General features: G+C 43.7%; 1 protein-coding gene across 4 annotated transcripts in view; it reads right to left on the reverse strand.

Moving 5' to 3' along the window:
* LOC141013040 (spectrin beta chain, non-erythrocytic 1-like) overlaps window positions 1-11,224 on the reverse strand; it is a 39,401-nt gene that overhangs the window by 18,058 nt on the left and 10,119 nt on the right. For all 4 annotated transcript variants that reach the window (XM_073486778.1, XM_073486612.1, XM_073486862.1 and 1 more), the window contains 8 exons: window positions 9,167-9,340; window positions 3,445-3,536; window positions 3,145-3,225; window positions 2,829-2,944; window positions 2,270-2,382; window positions 1,971-2,158; window positions 1,477-1,594; window positions 133-291 (listed from right to left, as the gene is read on the reverse strand). In XM_073486778.1, coding sequence (XP_073342879.1) covers window positions 133-291; window positions 1,477-1,594; window positions 1,971-2,158; window positions 2,270-2,382; window positions 2,829-2,944; window positions 3,145-3,225; window positions 3,445-3,536; window positions 9,167-9,340 — 1,041 coding nt within the window. The remainder of the gene's footprint in view (window positions 1-132; window positions 292-1,476; window positions 1,595-1,970; window positions 2,159-2,269; window positions 2,383-2,828; window positions 2,945-3,144; window positions 3,226-3,444; window positions 3,537-9,166; window positions 9,341-11,224) is intronic.

Below are 11,224 nucleotides of genomic sequence, written 5' to 3' on the forward strand. Positions count from 1 at the left end.
CTGGAGAGAAAAATAACTTATTACATTTCTTCCTGATTTTTACAGGATTTACAGAGCAGATCTGAATGCTGTAAGATGGATGCTGATGCGAAGCAGCACCTGGTAGCTGCTGCTGACTGTGTGTCTTCCTACCTGTGACACCAGTCTCTGGTTTTCGCTGAGCCAGGTCTCTCTCATGGCTGCCTTGCGGTCAAAGCGTCTGGCGAGTTGTTCCAGTTTCTCCTGACGAATAAGTTCTGTCCTCAGAGCCAGCTCCCTCTCGTGCTCCGCCTTTTCCAGTCGCTCCCAGGCCTGACGGACAAACACCATCACCATCAAACACGTCTTAAAGTGAAGCAGCATCTGTCCACAGTAACTTAAAGCATCCAGAGTCAAAACCTCTGTCTCTTTGAAGGACTTGAGCTTCAGCCTGTGAGCTTTTTATTGAGCCTGACCACTGTGTCCACTTCCTGTATTGAATTAACATCCTTTTGAATCTCTTATCAAGTGTAATGTAGTTCAACGTTCAACATGTGTGAACACTTAAATCAAAAATACAGATAAAATAAAGATCCAAAACTAACATTTACATCAGCAGAAACACAACAGGTTTAATGTGACATGAGCAGAATGAGATTATAAATCTATTATACAGTATATTAAGAACTTTAAGTCAAAGATACATTATCAGACACTGGTCACATTTCTCTTTTTTCATTTCTTGTTTTCTCTGTCAGAGATCTTTTATTGACTTGTTTGTGAGTTCACTCTGGACTTTGTAACAGTCTGAATTTCTCTCTTTTGTTGTTTATTGTTGAATCACTGAAGGTGTTTGTTGTTTATTTTTGGTGAATATTATTTGAACTAGTCAGCAGGATGAAGTCAAGCTGTTGCTTTAAAATGTCTCTGTAAAGAGTTTGTCAGGACATAAAACCAACGATCTGTTGATCTTCACTGACCCTGATGAGACAGTCTGATGATGGCAGAGCTGAAAACAATCCTTAAATGGAAATAATGGATTTAGAGAATCATGAAATCTCTACAATCAGAATTATGTTCAGACGACATTTTAAGAAGCTGCTGCCTGAATGTCGATCGACATCGATCGAACATCGATCACAGACTGAGTAAGATTTTTGTTTTAAGGTTGCAACTACTGATTTTTATCATCTGCTGATTAACTCAGAGGGGTTCCGTTTACTGTGACTGAAAACAGAGAAACTGAATGTTTGGACTTTTGTTCTGAACAAATGAGGATTAACTGACCTGTTGAGCAACAGACTGACTGACTGAGGATCCACAACAGAACCAACTATTGAAACTGAACTAAAACTATAATGAAAGAACAGTTGGGCTCATATCACAGTTGATCTTGTCGGCTGTAGGAACGATACATCCTGAAGCTGTTTGTGAACACGGACCAGAGACATAGATACGTTTTATATCAGCGTGTGACAGATTTAAAGTCGCTGCTGGAGGACTGAGAGCAGCTCTGACCTTGTTGATGTCTGAGATGAGTTTTCCCTCTCGGGGCATGTAGACCTTCTGGTTGTTGGCTCTCATCTTACTCTGGATGGTGAAGAGAAGAACCTCCAGGTTCCCCTTCTCTGTGAACCTGAGGACACCAGAGGTCAGAGGTCAGAGGAGATGAGAGGAGGACAGAGGAGGTTAGAGGAAATTCGGAGGAGGTGAGAGGTCAGAGGAGGTTAAAGGAGGATGGAGGAGGACAGAGGAAATTCAGAGGAGGTGAGAGGTCAGAGGAGGTTAAAGGAGGATGGAGGAGGACAGAGGAAATTCAGAGGAGCTCAGAGGTTCGAGGAGGATGGAGGAAGTTGGAGGAGGTCAGAGGTCAGAGAAGGTGAAAGGGAATAACCCTGACTGAGTGAGAGCTGATTGGCTGATGGAGAGAAACTGTGTCATTGACTGTTGAGACAGTGCTGACATTAAGACAGTTTGGACATTAAGACAGTGAGGAGGGTGAGGGTTCTGACTTTGGAGGCTTCTCGACAGTCCTGTAGGTGTTGAAGGCCTGGAGCTGCTGCTGGACGCCGACCAGCGAGTTGGCGAACTTCCTGTTGTTGAGGATGATGATGGTCTGTTCGATCCACTCCAGCAGGTCTGAGGCCAGAGACTCGTACTTCTCGATCATCTTCTCCGTCTCGATGGCGTTATCCAACACCTGGACAAAAAAACAGAGACGTCTCCTGTCATAGATACACATATATGTGACAGATATTGATCACACAGTAACAGTGAAGTATTGATCAGCTGGTGTCTAACGTGTTCTGACCTTTCCGATTCGTTTGCCTTCCACCTTCAGAGCCTTCATCTTGGAGAAGTAGTGATAATACGTCACCACGTAGGTGATGACTGACTTCTCATCAGGATGGTCCACACTGATATCTGCAACACAACAACACAGAGCCGATGACACTCCAGTCACTGTGACTCGGAGAAAAACACTGGAGAGACACCGACCCGCTTCTGACATCTGTGATTGTAAATTTAAAACCCATTTTGATCAATTTTAGTTTTAGAATCTAAATCGTGACACAACTAATCGATCACCTCTATCGTGAGACACTGAAGCAGGAGTTCTCCTGTCTTACACTCAGTGTTGTACCTGAACACATCCTGTGTGACACAGCTGCTGCTGTGCCAACGTGCTGCGTTCACTGTCACAAACAGACAAGGTCTTGATCAGAAACAGCAGTCTCGTCAGCGTAGAGGGAGACAGTTTCATCAGGTTCGGCTCAGATAAAGCGGGTCAGGTAAACCTGGTCACTAAAACTGGGTCAGACAAACCTGGCCAGGTAAACAGGTTCAAGTAAGGCAGGTCATGTTCTCACCTTCAGGGTCCAGCAGCTTGGTGAGGCCCAGGTGCTGCTCAGCCAGGTTGAAGGCATTCTGCAGGTTGTAGTGAGCGTTGGACTTCTTCAACTTGTCAAAGTCAATCAGATCGGGCCTGAACAAAAAACACAGACAACTTTATTTACAACAACGCAGCAGCAGCTTTAAAGATGAATAAAGTTTTGAGATAATGAATGTTGTTTACTTGAGACCAGGATTTAATGATGTCATAATGATGTCATTGTTGTAATGATTTACCAGAAACTCTAATTTTGTGTCTTCAGATATGAGCCTGATTGAAGATGAAGGTGTCACCTGTGTTTGTGGATGAGAGCGTTGAAGGCCATCCCATCTCTCCAGCTGGTGGAGAAGTTGTGGATGTTCACGTTGGGATACCTGAGGCACAACACACCTGGTCTTAATCATGACATCATCTCAGGTGAGTCACAGCATCAACACGACAACTGTTACCACATGACTGGCTCATCCCAGCTACTGTACTTCTGTCCATCACCTGGCGCCCAGAACTTTATCAGTATCAGCAGAGACAAATACTGTAGTATTAGCAGTATAAATACAGATATGTGTAGTACTAAGTATTAGTACACGTCTCACCCAGCCGTCTTCATCTGACACCAGAGCAGCAGAGCGTCTTTGGCTGATCTCTTCTCTTTGTTGTCTTCAGTCTCCACACTGATGTCCTGAATCTGAAGAGACACACAGACACAGTTCACACCTGACACCATGTTTCTACACAAAGACAGAAAGAAGTTCATGTAGAACATTTGCTGAATTTACAAGAAGGAGACAATGATTCAGAATCTGTCAGAGACAGCGTTTCACTACGTTATAAAGTTTGTTTTAACTCAACAACTCTGAAAATCACTACATTTGTTAAGGGAGTCTGGTGATGTTGTGTTACTGGTTCAATGGTTGGATCAGTCAGGACACGTGCATACACACTGCTTTTCACACCTGCACTGAGAGCTGTCACACCTCCACCTGTGTGATGTGTACAGGTGAGGTTGTAGGTGTTCACTCTGATCTATAGATACATGTTCATACTGACGGTGCTGTCATATAGTTCAGTTGACCTTTATTGATGAACTGACTGCAGTTATTGATTACGTATTGATGTTTAGTGAACACATTGAGGTCTGAAGAATCATCTCCAGTCTTATTGGACTATTTTGATTTGCGGCTGAGCTGATTGGATCTTTTTTCAAACATCATTAAAACATGATGTAAAAAGTGTTGCTGCGTCAACGTGAGCTGGACTCTGTGACTCACGAGTGATTTTAGTCTTGAAACACTTTTTCCTTCATGAACTGAAACTGTGAGTTTAGAAACAGCTTCTGTGATTTGATTGATAGAGCTGTTGGGAAAGTTAAGCCTGAGAAGACGCCTTGAGGGTAAAAACACTCCCCCCGAGGTAACAGCTGCTCTCTGACTGGACGATCTGAGGAGGAAGTGAGAGCTGATTGTTCCCGGAGGTCAAAGGTCGATCCAGCACTGTGTGATGTCACCGGGACTGGGTTTCCATGACGACGGCCTGCTCTCAGTAAAACATGAACCAACCTGGACTTTAACCTGAGCTGAGCTGGCCCACCAATCAGAGGCCAGTCTGTCAATGAGTAATAAAAGGGGGCGTGGCTCTGAGTCTGAAGAGTTACTAATCAACAGGTTCTGATGAGACGTCACATCTGAGTTTGTTTTGTTTCGTCATTATTTTGATTTATTGAAGTAAAATGAATTAATATCAACAAACTGTTGTCAAAACAATACATTCATTAAAAAAACACATTTACTGACTTCATGAAACAGATTTATGCAGATAAATAAAACGTGTTGAATAAAGATGGTTTATATTAATATAAATATAGAAATCTGTGAGATGTGTTTATATTTATGTTCCTGCAGCTGCACAACAAATACAAATCAATTTTAATGACACAAAACAAGATGAGTGTTCAAAGATGATTATAAATAAATAATAATATTTCTGCGTTCTTAGTTTTATTAATATTTATTCATTTTACATGACAACACGTGATTGGCTGACAGACAACAGCAACATGACGTCATCACGTTCATCATGTTTAAAGATTTATCTTATTTTATTGGATATTTTCCACTTTGAAGGTTTTATTACACATTCTGTCTAAATATCATCATGATTATTTCATGTCAACATGTTTTGTGACTTTTTATATTTCTTGAATTTTCTGATTTTATTACATGTTAATGTGTTTTGTGTGTCTCTGATTGGCCGCTGCTGCACCTGTATTGTCTGTTATTTCATCTTGTGAAGCACCTTGTTACTGTTATTAGTACTTTGAATATGTAATCAATTACTTCATTCAGTAAGTCAAGGTGGCTAAAGAGTATTTATTTCAGTAATCACATTTACATTTAATTACTTTATTTAGTACTCAAAAGAAGCTGTAATCATTTACATCTTTATCTTTCCATTACCACCTCTCTTTGTTGATGTCTCTATAATAACAACAAACTCCAAGTTATTGATTATTGATTGACTGTCACATTCATCTGTCTGAAGTGTTAGCTCGAGCTCCACCGCCGATCAGGAGGTCAATAACATCTTCAGATCAGGTTGTGATCTCTGTGATCACAGCAGACCAGCTGTATGGGTTAGGGTATGTTCTGTAGACTACGAGACTTCACCTGACTTTATATCATCAGGAGGAGATGATGGCTGAGCCTGACTTTATATCATCAGGAGGAGACGATGACTGAGCCTGACTTTATATCATCAGGAGGAGATGATGGCTGAGCCTGACTTTATATCATCAGGAGGAGACGATGACTGAGCCTGACTTTATATCATCAGGAGGAGATGATGGCTGAGCCTGACTTTATATCATCAGGAGGAGATGATGGCTGAGCCTGACTTTATATCATCAGGAGGAGATGATGGCTGTGCCTGACTTTATATCATCAGGAGGAGATGATGGCTGAGCCTGACTTTATATCATCAGGAGGAGATGATGGCTGAGCCTGACTTTATATCATCAGGAGGAGATGATGGCTGAGCCTGACTTTATATCATCAGGAGGAGATGATGGCTGAGCCTGACTTTACATCATCAGGAGGAGATGATGACTGAGTGAACTGCTCCTTTAAAAGCTTCGAGTCCGGAGAAGAAGAGTGGCAGCTTGTCGTCATGTTATAGTACACTACCGTTCAAAAGTTTGGGGTCACCCAGACAATTTCATGTTTTCCATGAAAACTCACACTTTTATTCATCAAATGAGTTGCAAAATGAGTAGAAAATATAGTCAAGACATTGACGAGGTTAGAAATAATGATTTTCATTTGAAATAATAATTTTGTCCTTCAAACTTTGCTTTCATCAAAGAATTCTCCATTTGCAGCAATTACAGCCTTGCAGACCTTCGGCGTTCTGTCAATTTGTTGAGGTAATCTGAAGAAATTTCACCCCACGCTTCCTGAAGCACCTCCCACAAGTTGGATTGGCTTGATGGGCACTTCTTATGCACCACACGGTCAAGCTGCTCCCACAACAGCTCAATAGGGTTGAGACCTGGTGACTGCGCTGGCCACTCCATCACAGACAGAATACCAGCTGACTGCTCTTCCCTGAATAGTCCTTGCATGGTTTGGAGGTGTGCTTTGGGTCATTGTCCTGTTGTAGGAGGAAATTGGCTCCAATCAAGCGCTGTCCACAGGGTATGGCATGGCATTGCAAAATGGAGTGATAGCCTCCCTTATTCAAAATCCCTTTTACCCAGTACAAATCTCCCACTTCACCAGCACCAAAGCAGCCCCACACCATCCATGTCCATCTCCGCCCTCTGGTGGGTCCTTTTATGGACCCACTCCAGTTTGCCTACCAGCCTGGCATCGGAGTGGACGACGCCATCATCTTCCTCCTGGACAGATCACTGTCTCACCTGGAAAAGCCTGGAAGCACTGTGAGGATCATGTTCTTTGATTTCTCCAGTGCTTTCAACACCATACAGCCTGCGCTTTTGGGGGACAAGCTGGAGCTCACGGGGGTGGACCAACACCTCACGAACTGGATCCTCGATTACCTCACCGACCGGCCACAGTATGTGAGGACTCTGGACTGTGTGTCCGACACAGTCGTCTGCAGTACGGGGGCCCCACAGGGAACAGTCCTGGCCCCTTTCCTGTTCACCCTTTACACTGCTGATTTCTCCCACCAAACACCCCACAGCCATCTACAAAAGTTCTCTGACGACTCTGCTATCGTCGGCCTCATCAGGGACGGGGACGACAGAGCCTACAGAGAACTTATTCAGGACTTTGTGGACTGGTGCCAGCGGAACCACCTCCAGCTCAGCGCCGGGAAGACCAAAGAGCTGGTGGTGGATTTCCGCAGGCGCAAACAACCCTGCACACAAGTGGACATCCTGGGAACAGACATTGAGATGGTGACGTCTTACAAGTACCTGGGAGTTCACCTGAACAATAAACTGGACTGGACTGATCACACTGCAGCAGCATACAAGAAAGGTCAGAGCAGACTCCATCTGCTGAGGAAGCTCAGGTCCTTTGGGGTGCAGGGGGCACTCCTGACAACTTTCTATGACTCTGTGGTGGCATCAGCCATTTTCTATGGAGTAGTCTGCTGGAGCAGCAGCATCTCGGCAGCAGATAGGAAGAGACTTGATAAACTTATCAAGAAGGCCAGCTCCATCCTGGGATGCCCTCTTGACCCGGTGCAGGTGGTGGGAGAGAGCAGGATGATGGACAAGCTGTCATCGCTGCTGGTGAAGGAGTCCCACCCCCTGCAGGTCACCATCACAGCACTGGTCAGCTCCTTCAGCGACAGGTTGATACATCCCAAGTGTGTGAAGGAGCGGTACCGCAGGTCCTTCCTTCCTGCTGCTGTCAGACTGTACAACCAGCACTGCTCCCAGTAGACCTCACATGTGCACTGTGCAATACTAAACTCTACACATATCCACACACTTTCTGGTTTGCACTAATTGGACAATTTTTTAATACCCATATTTATTATTTAATGTTTGTAAATAAAAATACCAAACTGCTTATACTTACACTGTTCATATTATAAATACTATGTCATATTGTAAATACCAAGTTCATATTGTAAATACTATGTATATACGAGTTAATTCTATTTCTTATCTCTATTATATTGTTTATTTTTTACTTTTTATTATTTTTTAAGTGTGATACTGTCCTTTGGCTGCTGTGACTAAGGAATTTCCCCATTTGCGGGACAAATAAAGGATTTCTGATTCTGATTCTGATTCTGACCATCACATTACCTCCACCATGCTTGACAGATGGTGTCAGGCACTCCTCCAGCATCTTTCACTTGTTCTGCGTCTCACAAATGTTCTTCTGTGTGATCCAAACACCTCAAACTTAGATGTGTCTGTCCATAACACTTTTCTTCCTGAATCTTCCTCTGTCCAATGTCTGTGTTCTTTCGCCCATCTTAACCTTGTCCTTTTATTGGCCAGTCTCAGATATGGCTTTTTCTTTGCCACTCTGCCTAGAAGGCCAGCATCCCAGAGTCGCCTCTCCACTGTGGACGTTGAGACTGGCGTTTTGCGGGTCCCATTTAATGAAGCTGCCAGTTGAGGACCTGTGAGGCGTCTATTTCTCAAACTAGAGACTCTAATGTACTTGTCCTCTGACCGGGGCCTCCCACTTCTCTTTCTATTCTGCTTAGACCCCGTCTGTGCTGTTCTCTGAAGGGAGTAGTGCACACCGTTGTAGGACATCTTCAGTTTCTTGGCAGTTTCTCGCATGGATTAGCCTTCATTTCTCAGAACAAGAACAGACTGTTGAGTTCCAGAAGAAAGTTCTCTTTTTCAGGCCATTTTGAGAGAATAATCGAACCCACAAATGCTGACGCTCCAGATACTCAACTAGCTCAAAGAAGGGCCAGTTTTATAGCTTCTCTAATCAGCCAACAGTTTTCAGCCGTGCTAACATAATTGCACATCAATTAGCCTTTTAACACGGTTAGCTAACACAATGTAGCATTAGAGCACAGGAGCGATGGCTGCTGGAAATGGGCCTCTGTTCACCCGTGTAGATATTCCACTAAAAATCAGCCGTTTCCAGCTAGAATCATTTACCACATTAACAATGTCTAGACTGCATTTCTGATTCATTTAATGTGATCTTCATTGAAAAAAACTGTGCTTTTCTTTCCAAAATAAGGACATTTGCAAGTGACCCCAAACTTTTGAACGGTAGTGTGTATAGTGTGTCGTGTCTCTGGTGTACCAGACGTCAGTGTTTTTACGGTACCACGTCTGGACGACCTGACTTCAGTGCGTGAGGTTACCTGGAAGCGGAGGATGATGGTCCAGATGAGTCCCAGCGTCAGTCGGTGGTTTCCGTCCACGATGTCGTGGGAGCCCATGTTCTCCAGGTGAACCCTCTGCTCCTTCAGGAACTGCAGAGCCTTGTCCACGTTCTCCAGACAGTGAATACGCATCCGGCCTTTGGTCGGCTTCGGCTGACGCACAGAAACACAGAAGAAGAAACGAGAGAGAGTCAGGGCGGAGACGAGCTGCAGCTCCTCTGACGGCCACCAGAGGCTGCTGTGATCACATGACCCTGTGGAGGAGGAAGTGACTGAGGGCCAATTTTCACAATAAAAGATCTACAAAGAAAGTATTCAGACTCAGGGAACAGCCACAGGAAGTGTGTGTAGCATTGTGTGTACTGTGTAGTACTGTGTAGTACTGTGTGTACTGTGTGTAGTACTGTGTGTAGTATGTAGTACTGTGTGTACTGGGTGTAGTACTGTGTGTACTGTGTGTACTATGTAGTACTATGTGTACTGTGTGTAGTACTGTGTGTACTGTGTAGTACTCTGGGTACTGTGTAATACTGTGTGTACTGTGTAATACTGTGTGTACTGTGTGTCCTATGTGTACTGTGTATAGTATTGTGTGTACTGTGTATAGTACTGTGTGTACTGTGCAGTACTGTTTGTAGTACTGTGTGTACTGTGCAGTACTGTTTGTAGTACTGTGTGTACTGTGCAGTACTGTTTGTAGTACTGTGTGTACTGTGTGTAGTACTGTGTGTACTGAGCAGTACTGTGTAGTGCTGTGTAGTGCTGTGTGTACGGTGTGTAGTACTGTGTGTACTGTGTAGTACTCTGTGTACTGTGTAATATTGTGTGTGCTGTGTGTACTATGTGTACTGTGCATTACTGTTTCTAGTACTGTGTACTGTGCAGTACTGTTTCTAGTACTGTGTGTTCTGTGTGTAGTACTATGTGTACTGTGTGCACTGTGTGTACTGTGCATTACTGTTTCTAGTACTGTGTGTACTCTGTGTGTACTGTGTGTACTCTGCGTGAACTCTGTGTGTACTGTGTAGTACTGTGTGTATTCTGCGTGTACTCTGTGTGTACTGTGTAGTACTGTGTGTAGTACTGTGTGTAGTACTGTGTGTAGTATGTAGTACTGTGTGTACTGGGTGTAGTACTGTGTGTACTGTGTGTACTATGTAGTACTATGTGTACTGTGTGTAGTACTGTGTGTACTGTGTAGTACTCTGGGTACTGTGTAATACTGTGTGTACTGTGTAATACTGTGTGTACTGTGTGTCCTATGTGTACTGTGTATAGTATTGTGTGTACTGTGTATAGTACTGTGTGTACTGTGCAGTACTGTTTGTAGTACTGTGTGTACTGTGCAGTACTGTTTGTAGTACTGTGTGTACTGTGCAGTACTGTTTGTAGTACTGTGTGTACTGTGCAGTACTGTTTCTAGTACTGTGTGTACTCTGTGTGTACTGTGTGTACTCTGCGTGAACTCTGTGTGTACTGTGTAGTACTGTGTGTATTCTGCGTGTACTCTGTGTGTACTGTGTAGTACTGTGTGTACTCTGCGTGTACTCTGTGTGTACTGTGTAGTACTGTGTGTAGTACTGTGTCTAGTACTGTGTGTACTGAGCAGTGTAGAACTGTGTGTAGTACTGTGTGTACTGAGCAGTACTGTGTAGTGCTGTGTAGTGCTGTGTGTACGGTGTGTAGTACTGTGTGTACTGTGTAGTACTCTGTGTACTGTGTAATATTGTGTGTGCTGTGTGCACTGTGTGTACTGTGCATTACTGTTTCTAGTACTGTGTACTGTGCAGTACTGTTTCTAGTACTGTGTGTTCTGTGTGTAGTACTATGTGTACTGTGTGCACTGTGTGTACTGTGCATTACTGTTTCTAGTACTGTGTGTACTCTGTGTGTACTGTGTGTACTCTGCGTGAACTCTGTGTGTACTGTGTAGTACTGTGTGTATTCTGCGTGTACTCTGTGTGTACTGTGTAGTACTGTGTGTACTCTGCGTGTACTCTGTGTGTACTGTGTAGTACTGTGTGTAGTACTGTGTGT

This window comes from Pagrus major, chromosome 1 (genome assembly GCF_040436345.1).
Source record: "Pagrus major chromosome 1, Pma_NU_1.0".
Lineage (NCBI taxonomy): Eukaryota > Metazoa > Chordata > Actinopteri > Spariformes > Sparidae > Pagrus > Pagrus major.